This window comes from Lissotriton vulgaris, unplaced genomic scaffold (genome assembly GCF_964263255.1).
Source record: "Lissotriton vulgaris unplaced genomic scaffold, aLisVul1.2 SCAFFOLD_2334, whole genome shotgun sequence".
Lineage (NCBI taxonomy): Eukaryota > Metazoa > Chordata > Amphibia > Caudata > Salamandridae > Lissotriton > Lissotriton vulgaris.
The window spans coordinates 44,334-67,579 of NW_028252487.1; the positions used below are offsets into that span (position 1 = coordinate 44,334).

General features: G+C 42.9%; 1 protein-coding gene across 1 annotated transcript in view; it reads left to right on the top strand.

Annotated features, from left to right (window-relative positions):
• The window catches only part of LOC147662143 (fatty acyl-CoA hydrolase precursor, medium chain-like), a 269,558-nt gene that overhangs the window by 16,414 nt on the left and 229,898 nt on the right, over positions 1-23,246 (top strand). The window contains exons 3-4 of the mRNA XM_086951080.1: positions 9,980-10,093; positions 22,022-22,126. Of these exons, the coding sequence (XP_086807206.1) occupies positions 9,980-10,093; positions 22,022-22,126 (219 nt within the window). The remainder of the gene's footprint in view (positions 1-9,979; positions 10,094-22,021; positions 22,127-23,246) is intronic.

Below are 23,246 nucleotides of genomic sequence, written 5' to 3' on the forward strand. Positions count from 1 at the left end.
ATCGCGTACCCTGTCTTCCAAATGAGCTACATATATCTAAGAGACATGAAAGGGAATGCCTGGGAGAGGCCATATCTAGGAAAACATTGTTTGCGTAGAGGGATATTCGATCGTCGTAGCTTTCTTTCCAGCAGAGTCCACGGATGACTGGGTCTTGTCTTATCCAGGCCGCTAAGGGCTCTAGTATTCGGGCAAAGAGGAGCTGCGATAAAGGGCAGCCCTGTCTTGTGCCTCGGTGTAGTGGGAACTCCCCGGAGATATGCCCATTGGCTACTACATGTGCCATGGGAGAGGCATACAGCAGCCTAACCCATGAGCAGAATTTAGGTCTGAACCCCATCTTAATAAGGACAGCAAAGAGGAAGGGCCACTTGACCGTGTCAGAGGCCATTTGTGCGTCAAGGGACAGAACAATCGCATCTTCTTGTACAGTATGTTTACGTCTCAGCACGCCATGTATTTGTCTCAAATTTAGAGCTGTATTTCTTCCTGGCATAAAACGTGATTGGTCTGGGTGTATTAACGTGGCCATATGCGGTGTAAGTCTGGTAGCTAGGGTTTTTGCCAATATTTTGGCCTCAGCGTTGATCAAAGATATATGCCTGTAGGAGGCATATTCCCGGGCAGGCTTACCGGGTTTATGGATGGCCACTATTGCCGCCGTCCGTTGGTCCCAGGGGAGTTACACCTATCCAAGCTTGCCTGATACATAGCCACTAGGTGGGGTGTAAGTGTTGTTGTATTTCGCTTGTACCACTCTATTGGTAACAGTTAGGGCCTAGCACCTTTGCTGACTGGAGTATTCCAATTGCTATTGCTACCTGAGCCCCTTCTAGGTCATGCATCTCCTGTTCAAGGGTCGCCACTGTCTGGGCTTTCTCTCTTTTTTGATTTGTTATAAGGGAGATTGCCTGTCCATGGAACACTGCCTTGTATGCCTCCCATAGGACGATCAGGGAGGAGACCGAGGGCGCATTCTCAATAAAGTAATGTTTAAAGTGGCCTAATTTTGATAGTATATATGAAGCATTGATGTGTCCATGTAAATATTATGGCAGAAGCAAAAAACGTGCTTTCACTACTTTCAATTAAATACAGCAATATGAGAGCATCACTCTAATCTGGGGCACAATATATAGTTGGGAACCAAGGGGAACCTGATGACATTTCACTGAAATAGATGGTATCCGGTAAAATCTCAAAACTGGATAAAAAAGTGTTAGTCCATCTATCTGGGTGTCTGCCAACCATTAAAAGTTTCATCTTATTAGCACTTAATTACAAGAAATTAAGTCACATTGGGGCATATTACCAACAACTAGCGATAATTATCGCTATGTTGGTGTAGCGGAGATATTTTTATCGCCGAGCTGCGGCGATTTTTATCGCTTAGGAACCTTGCTATTATCAAGGTTTATCTCCTAAGCGATAAAAATCGGCCGAAATGCATGAATATCGCTGAAAAGTCCGCAATATTCATGCATTACCGAGCTAATGCTCTTAGCCATGTTATCCACCTACTATTGGATAACATGGCTAAGAACTGCTCAGGGGCAGGTGTTAGCTTTTGGAGGTCCACTGAACTTGAGAACAAAAAGGTGGTAAAGCCACCAACTGTGTTAAATTACTAGAAGTGTATTAACAAGATACCCCAAAGCCCCCCTAGAACAACCTAGCACAAATAGTTTTAAGTTCGCACCTGCCTCTCAGCAGCCTGCCCAGTCTTTCACTGAGGCTGCTGGATCCCTCCCTGTCAACCTTCCACCTGACTGTCAGCCATATGTTGCTGTCCTTACTAGTGTTCCACCACTGAAGGCTGGCCAGCATGAATCTTACCAGGCGCTTAAAAATAAAGCCATGCACTGGTTAAGAGCAAACAGACCATTGCCTAACAAGCTGGATGGCCAGATTCTAAACGTTAGAAGGGTAGGGTGGGTAGGATACGGACACAAGTATCTCCAGGGGGATTGCGTGGTGGTGAATTTCAAGGACTTATTTTATTGTATGTGTATATTGAATATGTTTATTAAGTAATTTGTGAACTTCTTGCTTTATTTAATATTTAAGTTTGATACATGACCAACAGTGACTCTGTGCTAGAATACCGTAAAACGGAATTGTGAGAGAGAGGTGTGAATATTGTACCAGAGCACTGCATGAATATATTTGCAAAAATGTTTTTTATGAAGAATGAATTTGTTTTATGAAAATAAACTTTGAGAGATCTTAATCCAATCTACTGTGGAGTTATAATAACATTTAGTGTCACGGTTAAAAACAAAAGTTATTGGATATACATGTAGGCCTGTTGGTCACTAACATAAAAGCCTAATAACACAGAAAGGAAAACTTTTTTGAAAACTGAATTTCAAGGATGCCAGGGTTGCCCCATTCATCTGCAACCAGCAGCAAGGCTATGGAGGAGAGGGTATTGGCTTAGTAGATGTGAGTTATTTTTATGCTAGGCCGCCAAGTTTTTCAAATGTTAGTTATCAAGGGTGGGGTGGAAGGCATAGTTCCATCCCCCCTGAGTACCACCATTTCTCTCTTTCTTACCTACTTCACCCTTGGTCACAAACCACTCGAGGGCTTTTGGGTATTGAAATGATACTTGCTCCTGGGACACACCTTTTTGTCTGAGTACGTACCATGTCCCGGAATCATTTACTGACAATCTCCAGTCACGTCCTGCTCCAGGCAGTCCCTCTGACTCTATTCTCCCACGCCTTAGACGGCCTTTAGACTTGTCATCTGGTCTTGCTACTAACTACATTGCGAGGCCCATGAGAGAGGGCTTACCACAAACTATTTTGGGGCGGGCGGCCATACTTGGGTCTGAGTTCCGCACGGAGCTGGCTGTGGCGGATCCATTTCTCAGGATTCTCAGCTGGAACGTTGCGGGCATCTCTAGGAAGCTGGACCTTCCCGATTGGAATACCCTCGTGGAGGCCCATTCAATTTGTATCTTCCAAGAAACATGGAGCAGGGAACCCTGCCATAAGGTGGGGTACTCATCGTTCTTTATACCCGCTGTTCCCTCCCCCACAGGGAAGGGTCGCCCCTCAGGCGGCCTTCTCATAAGGTTTGATGTTTCATTGGGATGCAAAGTTATGCAGCATGCGTCCAACTCCCCCGATCTACTCAGAATTTCACTCAAGGGACCACAGAGAGGGCTTACCCTGCACATTATTAACATCTATGCCAGGGGGCCGAAAGGAGGCTTACAGTCACCCACTGTTACAGGCATGGAGGACGTTCTTAGACAGTGCCCGGCTAGATCCCATGTCCTGGTTGCGGGGGACTTCAACTGCACTTTTGAGCCCCTTGCTACGGAGGACATTTTGGGTCTTACCGAAGAAGATGCTATGAGAGGAATTCCCACCCTAACTATTCCACCTATCAGGAGGTGGTCCCCAAGGGCCATACAACTTAATTCCCTGACCCTGGAATATGGCCTGAGGGCCGTGAACGGGAAGACGCTTTTGGATCCTCTGGGAGCCCACACCTACAACAGGGCGCATCACACATCGAGGATAGATTATATTCTCCTCAACGTTAACTTGTGGAGTTTTGTGCGGGATATGGTGGTCTCACCCACAGCCGATAGTGACCACAACCCCTCTCCTTGACTCTTCACTGATTGTGTTCTAGGGAACTTAGCTAGCACACGCCCTCTAAACCAGCCTTCACCTCAGCAGTACGACCCACTAATTGTGGGAGGCGCCTGAAGTGGTGCAATGCCGCTATGGACGAGGGCAACCTGCTAGCTATTGGAGCGCTCCTAGCAACTGCACAGCCCAAATTGGACTTGTGCACCGAGACACCCAGTGCAGTGACAGCTCTTTTCTGTAATTTAATCAACGCTATGGGTAATTTCTTCCGTCTCCCAGTTAGCGATCCTCCATCCGGGAATAACAAGAGACCTAAGAACCAACCAGGCTAGTTTACTAAAAAATGCAGGGAGGATAAATCCGCCTTGATCACTGCTGTTAAAACTAAATCCCCGGCAAAGATCACGCTTGCTAGGAAAAAGTATACCCAGAGAACGAAAGCAGCAAAGAAAGAGTTGGAGGATAGGTGCTGTTCTGATCTCAACTAAGCGAGTGCTGGCAGAGATTCTAGGGGGTTCTGGAATTTAACCAGACTCAGGAACAGACCAAATAGCACCCTTATCACATGCAACATCTCATCACTAACTTGGTGCAACCACTTTCTCTCCCTTTACACCTCTGATGAGACGATTCCTCAGCTAATCGATAATAGTAGTCTCTATACAGCTGAACCTCAGGGGGACACAATAGGAGATTCATTCACCCCTAGAGAAGTGGAGAGCGTAATAAAATCTCTGGTGCCCCTCAAAGCCCCTGAACCTGATGGGCTACCAGGTGATCTGTTGCGCCCCAGCTACAAAGAGTGGGGGAAGGTGGTTTCTTCCTTGCTTAACGCTATTAACAATGGCGCTCCTGTCCCAGAATCGTGGAAAGTGGCGGAGGTCGTCCCGATATACAAAAAGGGGTGTCGGTACGACCCCGCAAACTACAGGCCTATAAGCCTTATTGATTCAACCCAAAAGGTGGCGGGCAAAGTGATTTCGGGGAGGGTCCTTCAGTGGGTAGACGACAATAACATTCTGTCGGACTACCAAGCTGGCTTTCGCTCCGTAACAGGGACAATAGAACAAGCTTATAGATTGGTTCCTCTGTACTGGAAGGTGGTAGTGCTGGGCAAGGGCAGTCTTTATTTTGCCTTTATAGACCTGAAGACTGCCTTTGACCTAGTACCAAGGGAGGGGCTATGGAGGGTTTTGTCGGAGATGGGGTGCCACCGTATATCCTGTCTTTATTGGTGAGGCTCCATGCTGACAACTTTGCTCAGGTGCCGTGGGGCACGCATGGAGAAAAAACGGACAGTATCCCTGTGGGGAGAGGTGTCCGTCAGGGATGTGTGCTCGCTCCCACTCTGTTCTCTCTTTATGTGAACGGAGTGGTCGAGCATCTGCTTAGAACTCCTGCAGATGCACCGCCCCTGGCGGGAAAGCGTATCCCCACACTACTCTTTGCTGACGACACCCTCCTTATCTCAAAGACTCCTTTGGGCCTGCAGAGCCTGCTTAACAGCTTCCAGGAGTTCTGCTCACTTAGGGGCTTGATTATCAACACCAATAAAACTAAATATTTGGTTTTGAACCCCCCCAAAAAATTGGTCGGCCCCCGGTGCTGAATTCCATGCCTTTCGAGAGGGTGGCCGAATTCGACTACCTAGGAATCCGCTTAACTGATTCAATGCACTGGAATTCGCACATCCAAAAAATGATACTTAGCCATAAAGGGTGGGTGGTGCTCTCCTAAAGGAACAATGCTCCTCTTCAACCAAACCGATCACCCCAGTAGTGGAGATCTACAAAGCAAGAGGGGTAAGTGCTGCTTTGTATGTGGCGGAGCTGTGGGGTACGTGCAACCTTGAAGCCCTAGCTAGATCAGAGTGTGCATTTCTGAAGGAACTGATGGCCCTTCCCCAGAGCACCCCTTCCATACCCGTTTTAATTGATCTGGGCTGTAGATCGATTAAGGACCAATGTCAACTACGTCCCTTGCTACTCTGGGCTCGCCTGTGGCGTGTGCCCGAGTTGGCCTCATATGCAGAAGCTCTGTTAGAGGTGATGCAAATGGAGGGCTGGTCCAAGATCAAGTGGCTGAGGGATGTGAAACGCTTGCTTGGGGTCATCGGTCTCGGCGAGGCATGGGGGTCCAGGACTGCCCCCCCCCCCCCCCAAAGCCGTCCTAAAGAAACTATACTGGACTTGGATCTCTTGTAAAAACTCTACAGACTCTAAACATTGCAAATCGACTTTAGATTTTATGAATATTAAGGATGTGGTGGTTTATGAACTGTATCTAGATATCCTATCCAACCCCCTAGATCGAGCCCTGTATTTTAAATTTAGAATAGGGACGCTCCCTCTAAACGAATTGTTAGCACGGTGGAAAACACCCTACCAGCGATCCCCTTTTTGCGTGTCGAGTCTGTTGCCCATCTCTTTTTTTAATGTCTGGCCTATCTAGCCCCTAGGCGGCGGTGGCTCAAACCACTATGTAGCCATTTTGGGACTAGGAAACACAAAGTGGCCCTCCGTAAATTAGCAATGCTCTCGCAACCACAATCAAAGTGTAACAACAAATGTTTCAAATAAGGTATGACAATGTCTTAGTAAATAAGCAATTGCAGATCTTTGTGTCTTTTTCCTTCAGGTAGGTTGTTTAATTAGTTCACAAATGTAGCGATGGTCCACATTCAGCCGACACGTGTTTCGTCATGTTTGAATTGAGTCAACACCACTCTTCAGGGCTAGTGGTACGACCCACAGGTCAGTAGGTCGAAAATAATGGACACTTATGCTTCGGGTAGAAAGATCCGTATTTAGAGGTAATGAACGCTGGAATGTAAATCATAAAATTCGGCTCTGAATCTAGAGCAAAAGGTTCTCTTCTGTATGTTTGTTCTCCAAAGCCAAGTGTGGTGGATGAACACACGAGTATACTTGATACGTGTGTGTACCAAGCTGTACCGGGAGTGGATCCAACTTTTAGTTCTATATAGTAGTTAGAATTCGATCCATCTGTGGATTACGAACAAAGATGTGGTATCCCTCCTCTGTGTATTCCCGGTCGCCGTGTTTCGAAAGACGGACCACCGTATTTTAATGTCCGACACACACACTTTGTTTGTTTGCGGTGTATCCAAGTTCCTGAAATGGTCTTGGATAATTTGTTCAAAAAGGCTTGCCCTGTCAATTTAATACTTGTCTTAACTGCTTATACAATGTTTTTATTGTGTAAATTGAATGTGCATGTAAATATTGATTTTAACCCATTGTATTATGCTTTTATGATATTCTTTTATATCGAATAAAGCCTTCATTCAATCAATTAACAAGATACCAAGATGGTATACACCTGTTACAACGCATTTGTTACAACGCACTACTGTTACAACGCAACTTTTACAACGCATACCATTACAACGCATTGCGCTGGGGGGCGCTCTAGGATAGGGAATAAGTATAATTTACTATCCAACACCTTCCCTAGAATAGTAAAGTTAGAATAGTAAATTATACTTACCACTATCCAGCACCTCAAAGCGCTATGCGTTGTAATGGTATGCGTTGTAATGGTCACGTTGTAACGGTAGGTAGTTGTAATGGTATGCGTTGTAACATGGTACATCCACCAAGATCAATGGTGTCAACAGATCAAGTAACAACAGGCCCGAATAATCACCCTGAACAACAACTGATCATAATCCGTCTAAAGAAAGTGCCAGGGCAGTTTCTGTGACTATGCCATGTCTAAAGCCTAACCCCCAATAACTCAATAAGCTGTTGTTTTCTAGTTAGGCTGTTAGCTGTCTATGACCATTCTGCTAAGTAGGGTAATCATATTTACTGTTCAAAGACAAAATAAAGGTGTACCTAAAAAAGATTCACCTGTCAGAATAAGGATCTTTTTTCACTTACTTTTACTATTTATACAAGCTAACATTAGGCTCCTGGAGGAACACACTTCAGACGTTAGAGCTTGGCATGAGTTGAGGAAACTTTATTTAGTGATAAAGGATCGATGAAATGGGCAGGAAACGGCACTGAGGATAGAGGAGTGTTAAAGATGATGGTAGAAAGTACAATACCAAATAATTATACATTAACCTACAAGGGTTTTCTTCCTTGAAAGAAGTAAAGAGCAGGGGGTGTGGTGACACACTGCCCAAACACAGAATTACAACATTACTGACTCCAGTTAGGGGGGTGCTACAAGAAATTAGCAGAATTGGGGTAGGAGTTACACCTTTTGGTTGTGGGCAATTCCAGGCCTTTTGCCTGATATTCACAGAACATGATTAATCTGAAAACAGAACTAGTAAGATTTTGGGCGGGCTGGCTGGCCAGCCAAGTGGATGTCACATACTAATGCTATGCAACCACGAATTACATGTAGCTAGTGGAGGTATTTGATGTATGATCCAAAAGGGAGCAAGAGCTAATAGACTTGAATTGTTTTTTTGCTGATATGTCTATGGCACAATTGCCTTGAACAAAGTAGAATGGCCAGGAAGGAGAGACATCTATTGCAAATGAAAGGTAACAGTGTCCTCCAGAAGAATGTGTTTTTTAGCCCAGGGGATCCACCTGTAACCCAAGCCACTCATCATAGAAAAGGCCATTGACTAAACCGAAGGAAACTTTATGTTGAGATTACTAGATAAAATGGGACCAGGGTTAATATCAGAGGGAACATTTCTGGACCATTTACCCTTGTTAGGAGAATTAGAGAAGAATAATAACCCCTGCAAAGCCATGCTGTTCTCTCTTGCCATTTACCTGGAGGTGAAATGGAAGTGGAATGGATGTGGATGACCCCGATCCTGATAGGGTTCAGCTGGCTTGGACCAGAGAGGACAGAATACATCCTATGCAGATGACCTCTCAACATACTTGGAATACCTATCCTTGTCAGCTACTAAAGGTATGAAAATGATGGTAGAGTATGGTAGACAACTAAGCCTGTGTATAGTCTAGTACATTGCGCATTACCTAGCCATTGAATAGAAGAAGCATAAATCTGACCAAAGAATACATACAGATGATTGTGAAGGACAGTTTTACATCAGGATAACTAAAGAACTTGCAGGTGTCTAGACTTGAATCTTGAGGTAGTGCTTACAAGATTTGTTATTGATACCAAGCAAAGGTTAGAGCTCTCATGTACATGTTTAGATTGAGTGCCACCTGAAAAGTGGTCACACTCCCAAGACTTTTGTATGTACACCAGTCTGAGACCCAACACCTTTTTAAAATGAGTCAAATGTGTCAATTACTTTGCGAAAACAAAAGAGGGCCTGAAAAAATTTACAACATTTGTGGAATTGGGTGACATACCTCCAGACAAAAAAAAAACGATGACGAAGGATGAGTATGTATAGGACACAGAGAAGGTCTGAGGTAACAGGGCACATACATCACTCCATTGATTATTGATGCCTGCTTTTCATTGCTTGAGATTGGGTAGTCTGGTTTACTCTAACAAGAGATATACAGGCACATGCATCAAGCGATTTGGGAATCGCAAACGGTGCGAATTGCAAAATTCGGCCGTTTGCGATTCCCAAATCACTATTTGGGATGCATCAACTCAAAAGTGAATAAATCGCTATTTTAGCGATTTTTTTCAAGTGCGATTACTTTTAAGGAATCGCAAATTTGCGATTCCTCAAAAGCAATGCATGAACCTAAAAAAAATTGCGATTTCGCAATTAGAGAGAAAAAATTACCATGAGGTTGGACCTCATGGTAATTTTGCGAAATGTTAGAAAAATGCTATTTCTTGCATTTTTTTAACTTTCATGTTGTGCACACACATGCCTTTAGGGCATGTGTGTACACAACATATGTGCATTGTTTGATTTCAGGGGTGCAACAGGGTGTCCTTTGGACACCCCTGCACCCTTGAAATCGCAATCTCAATTTGCGATTAGCTAATTGCGATTCGCAAATTGAGATTGTCTTCCCATTCATTCCTATGGGCCTCTAGGCCCATAGGAATGAATGGGAAGGGATTCCTTAATTGCGATTCGCAAAATGCGAATCGCAATTAAGGAATTCTAAGAAATCGCAATTTATTTAGCGATTTCTTGATGCATAGGCATTTGCAATTCCTTAATTGCGATTCCTTAAAAATCGCAATTAAGGAATCGCAAATGCCGAGTTTGATGCATGTACCTGATAGTCTGCATGGTGGATATCTAGCACCGTCTGCTCAGTCCACCAGCTGTCCATTGGTTTTGATAAATTTGTTGTACAGAGAAAAGGGAAAAAATGTATTAAGATAAGACTAAGGTGGGATGGAGTCAAATAACATCCTCTGTTTTTTATTTGGGGAGGTGAGATAAGAAGGAGTCAAATAACATCTTTCATTTATTGCAGATATTATCTCCATTGTCCAAAGGATTATTTCACAAAGCCATATCTGAAAGTGGGGTAGCATTGCTTCCAGGACTGATCGAAACTGACCCAGATGCTGTAAACTTTGTTAACAATGTAAGTACTGAATCTAATTGGGGGAAACATTTGTAACAATGAAATAAAAACATTGTGTAAACTACATACTTTTTATGTGTGATCCATGAAATCGAAAATTGATATGTACAGTTATTTCCTTACTACATACAGCGGTTTTGTGGAATTTCTTCTGTTGCTCTACAAATGTAAATGTGTTTGTATTTATATAGCACATTTCTACCCTGAGGTCTCGTAGCGCTGTATTCATACCGCTGTGGAACCCTTCCTGGCTTTCCTGTGAAATGTCCACTCCTGAGCACCCCCAAGGTGAAGCCAGGCATCCAAGCGCTGCTGGGGCCATTGTGGAGATTAAGCAAGTTATTGCCTAGAGTCACAGAGTGGGACCCATGATTAGACTAGGCACCGAGGCGAGAATTATCAGGTCCAGGGAGATTGAGTCCAAGAGCCGCCAAGGCGGGGATTGAACCCTGGTCCTCGGCCAGATCTCTGCATTAGGGTCTGCCACTCTAACCATTGAGCCACGCTTCTCCACTAATACAAAATACACATGTAGGGTTTTTACTGGGTTTTCTCCATCTTGTTTCGGAAAAAAGTTTTTGGAATGCCTGAATTTATTATATCATGTAGCAACAGTATATAAAGGAAATTTATTTTGCATAATTTTTGACAAAATTGTTTTAAATAACTCTTATTAAGGTCTGCTGGGTTTCATAGTTCAAAATAATTGCCATTATGGTAGATTTGTAATGTTAAATCACAACTTTGAAGCTGTTATAATAAATTCCCAAAGTCACCCCCATTGCTATTCGGACCTCTCAATTTATTTTGAAGCAGGTGAGTGAGTCCTTGTTGTTCTCTGGATGCTCTGGGTTTTAAGTAGAAGTCTAATGATGTTGAGAATCTACTGTGCAGTACTGTATTCTACCAGTGGCAGTTTCCACTCAAATTGAGAAACTGTTGGCCTGTTGTATCAGCATCAACCTCGTTCAAGTTCTTCTTTATTCTGGCGATGAGCAAGTCAACCTATGGCCATGGTCTTAAGAAAAACAGTTCACCAGTATTTGATCTTTAATAGACTCACATGCTTGAATCATCGCTGTCGCTGAGCTTGGAGTCCCACAGTAACAGTATGTTAGCAGTTTTGTATTAATCATAGCCGTAATACTGTAAAAATTGGTCTTTAGTAGCCTAGTTACAACATTTAAAAAAGAAATAAACTTTTATCAGAAACAATGAGTCTGAAGACTGCAACCTTATCATCATCCTGCAGATTTCTATCGTTTGTGAAGGCGGTCCCCTTGAGTGCTGCTCAATTCTCACTATATAAGTCTTTTTTCTTCAGTGTTGTTCTTACTAGTTAAATGTGATCCCATATAGTCCTTGAAGACTATTTTCAATTTTTAAGTTCTTCAAGATGTCCGATGGCACCAAAAATTGACTTTGCAGACCCTTTAGCTTTTGTAGGAAAAAGAAAATCTATAAGATGATCCTCATAAGGCTTGCACTTATTGTTTCATCCATCTCTCACATACACAGACTGCAAGATAAGCAGACAGTTTTCTTCAAAAACCTTAAAGGATATAGAGGAAAGGCTTATTGTGTGGCTTAAAAAATAAAGAGCTAAAGTTTCCTCAGATATGGAATCAAGCTTGGCATCAAAGTCATAAAAAAGAGGTCTCACGCTCATGGAAAAAAAACTTCTCTCTGAAACAGTGTTAAGAGTAGAGGATCCATCTAATTCAAAAAGACCTGTGAAGAGATCTAAGCAGTGCAATGAATTTGCTCTCTTTCCTAAAGTTTAAAAAAAGAAAGCCTCTACTATGGATAGAACCATCTTCTCCAAAGAAGTCACATTCTCACTTGAAAGCTCCATCTCCGGAGCCAAAGAGTATACCATTTTGGCATCATTGTTTGTTTCACTGTCATTGAAGACTACAACGATGATAAAAGTTCACATGTTGATGGCAACAAAGACAGCGCTGTTGACAGGCAAGAATCTTTTGGTATTGATGTTTTTGTCTACAGCAGCAGTGTAGAAGACACCAGCTAGAAAGAAATGACAACCCTTGTAAACAACATTATCAATTGCACATCAATTGGCATTTATCAATGACACCTTTGCCAAGAAATCTTTGGCTTTACCGTCAATGACATCTTCGTTGATGACACTCCCATTGATGAGACTTCTGTGTATAACACTTTTGTCGAAGACACACTCATTTACGACACCCCCATCGACTAGCCACCTGTCAACGACCCCTTCATCGATGAAACATCTATCGATGACGGTGCAACCTCAGATTTAATGCCCAATAAGTTTTATGTCAAAGATTGGAACACCATCAGAAGTCATGCCCGAATTTCAGGCTGCAGGTACAGTGGTACTCCTACGGGACTCAAGACTTCCATCCTGTGAGGTACTGTGGTACTCCTGTTGAAACCTCCGCTCAAGTTTCACTTTATACTTAGGTATGTATTAAGGTCTTCCCTTCTGTTAAAAAAATGACTAGAAAACAAAGGTAAAAGCAACGTTATAGTTAAGTATAGTAAAAAGATATTGGCTTAAGTTAAGGTTAAAGTAATGTTATAATTAGGATTTTAAATAAGATGGGAACACACATTTAAAATAAAAAAAACACTAACTAACATCATGGATATATAATCGGGCAAGACAGAGACAACAATATAGCTAAGCTTTCAGCTTGCAGTCAGAGGCTATTGGAGGGAATGTGTGAACACTTAAAAGGGAATTAAATATTTTCGGTGACCAGAAGGCAGGAGAATATTGAAATTTCTGATGCCACAGGAAGTAGTAACTGATAAAGAGGGAAATGTTAAAGAGTATGCCTCTGCAATTAAGGCATTTGTTAAAATGTACAATTGCAGGGAAACACTTTCTCTGAGAGATACAAATTCTTTCAAAGAGTGCTAATGCATAGGGAGCCAATAGATCATTAAATGGAGGTGCTCTGAGTTTGGATGCTCATTGGTCCAAGGCACTTGTCATGATGAAGCGATAAGGGAGCAGCTTATAGAATAGATTAGTAGCAAGACAATGCAAGAAAGACTCCTTTCGTCCCAGGGCTCTTCACTGGAACAAGTTGCAGAAATTGTTATCTGGATTGAAAATGAAAAATGGTGTTTTCCAAAAATATTCATAAAAGTGGAAATAGGAGCGAAAATCTATAGTGTACATGAGGAGACTAAAATGAAAGTGATATTGGACTAGATAGTTAAGTGGAAAGTTGCAGCAGTAGTAGAAGGGACTAGTTGGCTAATCATGAACTCTGTTCAATACTAGACCAATTTATTTAAAAAGTGCAAACATTTTCTAGCGTATTTAATGCTAAAGAAACAACGAAAAGTGGGAAGGTAATTGGGGAGATGCAATTTTAACAGACATGGATTCTAAGTGATGACGAAATTTATTTATGGGTTACATGAGGAAAATGAAACAATGCTTCTAGCAAATATCGCATAGTGGCACCTGTGTCTCAATGACGGACAATCAGGTTCACCTTACACTCTGAAAGCATGAATAGGAAGGATGCAATTTTACCACTCTGTGGAAGTTGAACGTCAGGCATGTTTAATACGTGAAGAATCTGATTCTAGATTTTAGAAAATTTGATGGCGAGCTAGTTTCAACTTTAGCAGAACAACACATGTGGTTTACGTTGTTAAGGATGGCTGAACTTTGCTGGGATTGGGATGTAGTTAAGATTAGACTCCAATCGCCCTGAGCAGAGTTACATTGTGGAATGGTGATCAGGCCGTAAGCTAAATCATGTTATTGGACTGCCATGGAAGGAAAGGTTTCAAGGGGTATTTGCTGATAAACTGGAGAAAAAAATCAAGGCATTCCATAGCAATATTATTTTGAAATCAAACAGCCTACTGAATGTACAAAACATTCACAGTGCACCTATTGGTCTTGAGAAAAAAATTAAAGTGAAATTATAGAAACTGTGCAAAGAAAACGTATTTGTGGAAATTGAAAGCTGCAAGTGGGTGACTGGTTATTCTGCCGCTTTAAGCATGGCTTGTTGAGAAATGTGTTTACCTCTTGTATGCAAATACCAACACATTGGTTGATTGGATTCACTGCCTAATATAGCAGAGAAATGGGTACAGTGGTTTATTTGTAAACAAATATGTGTAAGGGCACCAGCCCAGTTCTCCTGTTAGAGCCACCTAAAACAGAACCAACTACTAACCTAGTTAGCAAGCAATGTTCACTTTATGTCATTTTTGGACTTAGCAGAGTTATGTGCAAGATTTGTACCAAGATTTGCAGACAAAAAAGCCCAGTAGTGATTGCACAGAATTTTTTGTCGGCAAGTATGTCTTTAATTTGGGAAGGCGCCAGGGAGTCTTTGCCAACCTAATAATCACAGCCTAGTTAGGTCTTAGCACAGCTGTCAATGAAACTCTGCTCAGACCCTCTTAGCTGTGACACAAGCAGCATGCAATTACCCACAAAAATGCATGTTAAGCTCGAACACTACCATAAGTTTTAAAGTCAAGAGAACAAGATAGGAAAAATAGGAAAAATATAATGGAAAAAACATATGAACCAAGATCAGATAAGGGAAAACAGAGATATGAATGTTTAATGTTTTGAGGCAAAAAGTGCCCTGCAAAAATAACACACCAAAGTAAAGTATCAGTTCGTGGTTGACTGAGGGCTAGGCAGGCAGAGAGGACATGGAGTTTGGATACACCAAGCAGCTCACCCTGGTCAAACTCATCACACAGAGATATTTACAGCTCAAAGTTTTCCAGCGGGATAAGCTCCAAAGCTGAGCCAGCAAGGGTCCCTCAAAGTCAGATACATTGTTGCTGAGCTCTTGCTGAAGCCCTTAGTTTTGGCACCAAAACCTCTAACTGGAACAAGGCTGTATTGACTAGCAGCTGAAGTTTTTTCGGTCCTAGGTCCACGCTTTTACCATCACACTTAGTCACTTAACTGTTTACAGGCCCCCTGTGTCAGACTGCTAGAGAATAACTTTTTTTGTGAATGGTAATCGGCAAGCATGGCATGATGACACTGAAAGTGAAAGTATAAGGAGCCTTTCAGCTTCTCCTTTCACCCGGTGTGATGACTGGGGAGACATACCTTTTTCTTTTGTCCTCAAACTGCCAAAACTCTTATTGGGATTCCTCCTATCTCTCCATACCAACGTATACCAGCCCTGAAGGAGGCAGACAGAGAAAAGAAGCTTTCCCTCTAAGATAATACTGTTACCTTTTCCAACTCCTGTTCACCTTTCTTGGGGCCCAGGTATGTTACTAAGGAGGCCAGGACCAACAGTAAATTGGCTTAATCATAGGACCCACTTTCCTTCTCCCTCCAGTTCGACAAAGCAGCCCAGATCTCAACTTTACTTCTTTGGTCACAAGCCATTTGTATTTGTATTTGTATCTGGGTTTTATATCGCGCCAACTCACCGACAGGTCTCAAAGCGCTTCTGACCAAGTACAGCAACAGGAAACAAGGTGAAGGAGTGTGGAAGTACCGACCTATCTTACGGGGATGTAAACGCGTCCTTGAAAAGTAAGGTCTTCAGGGATTTCCTAAAGCGGAGAAGATTGGGTTCTCTACGAAGCACCTCCGGCAGCTTGTTCCAAATGGTGGGAGCTTGGACTGAAAAGGATCTGCCCCCTTTAGTTGCCAGTTTAAAGCGTGGGCAGGATAGCAGGAAGGAGTTAGAGGATCGCATGGCGCGCTTGGGTTCATACACTTCAAGCCTATCTTTTATATAGGCTGGCGCCTGTCCATGAATTGCTTTATGGCAGATGCACATGCTCTTAAATTCGACTCTCTGCTTCATAGGGAGCCAATGTAGCCCATAAAGCAGGGGGAGGCGTGGGTCCGCCTGGGTAATCCGAAGATTAGACGGGCTGCGTCGTTCAAGATGACCTGAAGACGATTGATGGAATTTTTTGGAAGACCTAGGTATAGCGCGTTTCCGTAGTCGATTCTGGACACTATTGTGGCTGAAACAATGGTTCGAAGCATGTTCGTTGAGAGTAGAGGGACAAGTTTACGTAGCTGCCTGATCAGGTTGGTACAGGAGCCAACCACAGAGGACACTTGGTTGGTCATCGAGAGTTCCTGATCGATTTTCATACCGAGGCTCTTTACACTAGGGCACGGTTTTGGGGTAGGTCCGAGTTCTTGTGGCCAGAACAAATCGTTCCAGGGGGAAGTAGAGGTTGAGACTACAAGGACTTCCGTTTTGTCTGGATTGATTTTTAATAGGTTAGACGACATCCACTTTACTGTGAACCGTAGTATATTTTGGGCCATGGACTGAGCCGATGTTGTGTTGAAGATACTCAGCAGCAGCTGAGTATCATCGGCGTAGTTAAAAACTTTACAGCCCATGTTTGCCAAGGAATCTATCAGTGGCTGTAGGTATAGATTAAATAAAAGTGGTGAGAGTGCGGACCCTTGCGGGACTCCACATACCAAGGCCCCCACGTCGGATACCTGATCTGCTAACTGGATCCTCTGCGTCCTCCCTAGTAGAAAAGCCGTTAGCCATTGGAGAGCTTGTTCTTTTATCCCGGACCTGGCTAGTCTGTCCAGGAGCAGTGCATGGCTGACAGTATCAAACGCCGCTGAAAGGTCTAGTAATATCAGGGCGCTTGGCTTTTTACTGTCAGCCATGCATCTGAGCTCATCTAGTACTGACAGCATTACTAGTTCCGTGCTATGGTGGGCACGAAAACCAGATTGCCGCTCCTGGAGAAGATGGTGAGATTCCAGAAGGGGTGATAATGATTTTAACACATGCTGTTCTAGAACTTTTGATAGAAATGGCAACTGGGAGATTGGCCTGTAGTTCTTCAGGCTAGTTGGATCTGCCCCAGGTTTTTTTATCAGGGGTCTGACGCGTGCCTCTTTAAAAGTGGTTGGTAATGATCCAGTAGCTAATGAATTATTTGGGAGGTCTAGGATCTGGTTTTCTAGAATCGGAATTGCTAACCGAAAGATATCGGGAGGGCAGGGGTCGGCGGGGGAACCTGACTTGGTAGATGCTACTAGTTGTCTGAGGGTAGTGGAGTCAATTTCGGGAAATCTAGTAATGATAGGGGTTGAGGGGTTTTGAGGGGACAATGGCATGGTGTGTATAGTTGAGTTGTTTTTCTTGATATCAGACAAGATAGTCGCTACTTTTTCAAGAAAGTATCCTTGAAAAGTGTCACAGTCAATCAATGTATCTACCTTTTCCTTCTTTTTGCTTAGTTCTTTCAGTATTTGGAAGGTTTCTTTCTGGATGTTTATGGCATTGTTTATACGTGTTTCATAAAAGTCCTTCTTAGCTGATACGATAAGCTTTTTATACAGTTGAAAAGATGTTCTGTATAGTTCCCTATCAGTATCCTTTTTAGATTTCCTCCAGCATCTTTCAAGATGACGGAGCTTTCTTTTTTGATCTCGTAGGCTTTGGGTGAACCAGGGAGCTCCTTTTTCTGCACCCTTTATTTTTTGTGTTTTTTCAGGGGCTATCTCGTCAATTGATTGCCTGAGGGTGGTTACTATAGTGTCATAGTTTAGATCTAGGTCAATGCCATCTGATGGGATTATGGATTTCTGTTTACATTTGGACAGGACTTTGGTCAGGGTTTCTGGGTCAACTTTTTTCCATTGGCGCACTTTTTTAGTTTTTAATGGAAGTTTAGCCTGGGGATTGTTTTGTGGTATATCACACAGAATTAGGTGGTGGCCCGACCAGATGCAAGGTGTGATATTTGTGAGAACCACCTTTGGCATAGAGGACCAAATGAGGTCGAGAATGTGACCTTTTATGTGGGTTGGGGCTTCCACTATTTGTGCCAGTCCAAGAGCGGTCATTAATCTGCAGTTTCTGAGCTGTTAAATCTTTATCCATTTTATCCCAGTGAACATTAAAATCACCCATCACCAAAATATTTTTGTAGGGTGTGCATAGATCGGATATTATAGGGAAAAAGAGATCGCTAAACATTGAAATACTTTGGGGTGGGCAATAGACTGTTAAGATGATAAGACAGGAATTGTTCATGGTTATTTTTATCCCCAATAGATCAACGGCATTTGTAGTCTCAGTTAGGATTTTGGTCACCGTAAGCTGTTTTTTACAGATCGTTGCTACGCTGCCGCCTCGGGCCCCATCTGGTCGGTTATGCCAGATCATATCATACCCGCTAAGGAGGGCGGCTATGATGTCCGGGGAGGAGGTATCACTCAACCAAGTTTCGGTAAGTGTCAGTATGTCGATAGTCTTGTCCTGTAAAAGGGTGAAAATTTCCAGGTGGTGTTTCTGTAGTGACCTAGTATTGAGGGTGGCTAGCTTTAGAGGGAGTGAAAGGCTAGAATTCTTAAGGCTGGGGAGACAAAGGATATTATTTTCCTTGAGAGCGGCGCATGTGATGGGAGTCAGACTATACCTGTCAGAGTTCAGTGCTAGGAGATCATTTGCAGTATAGGAGATGCATGTGCCAGAGTTCCTGAGCCCTGGGCTCGATCGTGCGCGGACGGGCTCAGACGGGCAGGACTCTGGCACGACTCCGGCGCAGGTCCGGCGCGTCCGCTGTTCGCGTCCGCTGCGCGGAGCCATCGCTGTCTGTTTTTATAGCGCTGTCAATCGCGTCACCAGCCCAACCCGACCCAAGATGGCCGCCAAAACCGGCACCCTGCCCTCTGCGTCAACACTCAGCCGAGAGCAGGTCCGGAGCTACAGGGAGGGGGTGAGAAGGAATCTAAGGCGCTGTTAAGCGCAGGGGGTCTCAGCACACCTATTAAGCTCAGGTGTGAGCGAAGTGCCAAACAAGTAAAATCGGCTTTTAAAATCAGAGGAAAGATAAGAGACCTCCCGGCTTCCGCCTCAGGAGGGGGAAAGATGCGTGCTGTGTCAGTATTGCCTGCTCACTAACACAGGCGCCTTTTATAGCGCTGTCAATCACGTAACCAGCCCAACCCGACCCAAGATGATCGCCAAAACCGGCGCCCTGCCCTCGGCATCATGCGTGCTGTGTCAGTATTACTATATCTGGTTCGCTCGTATAGATGATATTCTTTAAACATTCAACAAAGGTCGGGGCTTCTGATTTACACCGCCTACAAATTTCTCTCCTTGGTAAAATTACCACATAAAACACGAAGTTGGCTCCAGGTGGATTCACGTGATAGTCATTCAATAGACCGAAGAAATTCAAGCTGGTACTTACTTCTATTGATTTCTCCAGCACAGTTTCCAAAAATGTACATACCTCCGTCCAATAAGATTTAATTTTTGAACCCTCCATGAACATATGTATATCATGTGCTGCAGGATACTTGCACCTAGGACACTATACGTGTTTTGTGTCACCTTGAATAACTTTTGTGGATACCAGTAAACGCTGTAGGCGGTGCACAAGTGGTTCCTTATGAGTGCAGCTGGTTTTACTATAGCCTGCAACATAACAAAAGAGTCAGACCATATTTTATATATATCAGTATCAATTTCTCCATACTCTTTGCCCCAAAGCATTATAACCTCGGTTTCCCCATCATTCTCAGCTTCCAGTAAAACCCAGTACCAGAACACAACTTCCTTTATCCATCTGTCTGTCCTGGTGACTTGATACAATTTCCAGTTTTCCTTCTCATTATGCCAGCTCTGTGTCGCCCACCAAGAGGATATCTGATAAAACTTAAACCTCTTCAATGTTCCTCCAGTTAACCTGCTGAGCGCTTCCCAATTTATTAAATTAGATTCCTCTTGCAGATCGCTCCAGCACCTTATATCTCCCATCTTCGAAAGGCTGACTAAGTTGATCTCGTAGGCGTACAGGGGTGCCGGGGGGATCCCAAATTGGGGCCTGCGGAGACATACCTAGAGTGTTGGTTAAAATGGGATAACTACCTTTAAAAGAGGAGTTTCTCCCCTTTTCAATTGTACCTCTCCCTAGTGCTCAGGAATCGCAACAAGAGGAAGACTGCTGAAGAGGAGATACTACATGACAAAACTATAAATCCCAATTTCATCTCCGTTTCATGAGAAAAAGCAGAAGTATTTGGGTCTGAAACTACACACCAAGGATACCCTTGCCATTTCTCATAGCTAGAGGCAATGTGAGGGTCCAGGCATTATGGCTTACTTAAATCCCTGCATATTGTACCACAAAAACATCAAAAATATACATAAAACAACAAAATGTTATCTCACTTTCAATGGCAGATAGCTTTAGTAGTGAGACAGTGGATCGGCCTGCAAGTACAGAGCCCTACTTAAGCAGGTCATTCATGAAAACTAGGGATCCAGAAGAATCCATGGTGGTGCAGCTTTTGTAAAATAAAATGCTGATGGATACAGCTACCTGCAGACTCCACACCTTTCGAATTCCTCACCTTTTGAATATCCATATGTGCCTGCTTTCCATGGAAACGTTCTCGATAGCTCTCCCACGTCGATACATGGCTCTGCCGGCGGCACTGTATGACATCAATGGAGCCATAAAAAGCCCCCGTCTGCATGCTGATGCCTGTTCCTTTTTTTCTGCGCCTTCAGAACTTAAATATTTTCATTAACTCTCCTTAGGGAATTATCCTGTTTCTTCTGTGTTTTTCCCAATTTGGTGTATGAAGGGCTGGGGCCTCCCAAAGGGAGGGCCCACCCTGCACTGATGGGGCAGCAGAGACCTGTGTTACATTCCTAACCAAGGTGTGCAAGAGAAATCATTATTATTGAGTAATCTTCCATGCCCATGGTGACTACCCATAGAAAGACTGGCCATAAATGAGAGCAACTTCTCTCAAACCGTCTACAAAAATAAATACAAAACGAATGCAAAAATGAACACAAAAATAGATACAAAAGGTTTCCTTTTTTTCAGCTTTCCAAAATGGGTGGTTTAACTTTTGTGTTGCGTGAATGGCTTGTGTGGAAAGCATTAATATAATTAAAGTTAAAATGACAATGCAGGGAGGGGTGCAGAATACACATATAGTATGAAATGTGTTTTGGTGATATTTTCAGATAGCACAGCTCAGAAACAGAAAAAGGCAAAAGTTGCTTATGGATTTTGAGCTGTAAAAAACAAAGGGCAAGATTTTGACTTTGTCGGATGGTGGTGTACTTTACTCCCAGCATGGCAAGGCTACTCCGCTGACCAAATTTAGAACTGTCCCGACGGCCCAGTAGACATCTCTTGCATTTACAGGAACTGCCGTCACATCAGTTCCTATAAATTCATTGAAAGTTTGACTGGTGACTCCATCAACATGAGGCATCTGTACGTCAAACTTCTGATATTTTTTATTTTATTTTCAAAAATAAAATACCAAAGCAAGATTTCAAATGGGGAGCACATCTTGAGGAACTTGCATAGCCATTAAAGTATGGGAAGCAGTACCCAATGTGCTTAGTTTGAGCTGGTGGTAGCAGGTGGGACCCACCGACACTCACTTTTGAGCATTTCGTTTTTTTGAAAGGACTTGGAACCAGAGCAAGAGAGAGAAAAACAAAGAAGGAGTAAGAGAAAGACAGGAAAACAGTGACAAAGGGAGAACACAGATAAAAAAGAATCTGCGATAGAGAGCTAAAGAGGCAGGGAGTACTGGTGATGAAGTTAATAAGCATTAGGTGGAATCAAAACTTACCGTTGGTATTAGGCCCGTACGTCGTTAGTGTTGGCCGTGGACTTCGTGGCAAAATATCGGGTTCCAGCACTTATTCTTTTACAAATTGAGCACTAAGAACACTGTTTGGTAAAACCAGCTGAAAAGACAGTTGCTGCAGGTTCATCTCAATCACAATAGGGGAAACCTGAAGTCAGGTCAAAAATTAACCCAATGCCATGCAATAACGTTTTTTGAATCAGACTTTGCCCCTCCACCTATAGTGAGGAAGTAAGAATCTCATGTTTTAACCAGGAGAGCCATAACATTTTTTCCTCTTTTTATGATTGTAGATGATTGCTAACCTATCCAACTGTGAAACAGGAAATTCTATGGCAACGATTACCTGCATGAGAAAGAAAACTGAAGAGGAGATCCTGAAAGTTACCTCAGAAATGGTATGAGCAAGACATTGCAGTTTTACAAATTAATCCTACAATACAAGAGTGATGTGTAGAGATGTGTGATGAGTAAACTTAGTAACTCTAACTGTTTTCAAGCAACCTTTGGTTTAGACAGTTTGCATATTTTTGATCAAATTCAAGTTATTTGAGGAGAAGAGAACTGTTGTAACTGGGATATGTCTTAAATTTTTACTGAGAGATCTTTTGGTTCTGATCTAGCTGCATTCTACCTGGCAGAGGAGCATCAGTGTTCCCTGTGACCCTTCCATTTGTAAGAGTATGGGTTGAGTTCCCAGCAGTTCCGGACTTAGTCGACAATGTCCCTGGAGGTGCTTTACAAGACCTTCAGCCTACATCCTGTACAGCCATAGACGACTTACATGTGAACCGCTCAAAAACTGGAATCCTAAACCCTGTGGTACTGGATAACCAAAATGTAAGAAGAGCCCAACACTTTGACCGACAGCTTAATACACATATATGAACAGTTTTTACGCACTTACGCCCCGATTCACAAAGAAATTAAAAAAATGTGCCCTTACAGTGGCAAAAATCCATTCAGAATTAATTTTCTTTTCCACATTCATGATCAAACAGGTTTGGTGGCGGTCATTTCCCTGTCCTACAATAAAATGGATTTACTCCTGGTCTTATAAGGAGTAATTCTCCAAACTCTTTTAGTGTGGTAAACTACCTGCAAACGAATTGTGAATACCTGCATGCTTGCATGTATATGAGTGTTTTACCAGCTTATCCCGGTCTCCTCACCCTAGAATACCTTCAACAGGATTCTCAAGAAAGATTTGCTTACACATAAATTAATGTGATGCTGTTTAAACAACAACGCTTAAATGTTAATACATCCGTTTATCAATGCAAATCCATATTCTGTGTCTAACAAAGTACAGTTACACTTGCATATGTGCAAATAAGTTACAGAACAGGAATTGATTAACCATCCCATATAGGAAAAGCAAGGCTTTTTCTGGAGAAATATTTGAGACTACTCTGAAAGAGACGGAAGCACTGAGTTGCATACACAGGGGCCTATTTCCTAATCTTTCATGAAATGCAGGACAGTAAGCAAAGGAAAAGCAAAGCTTTGTTCAGAAAA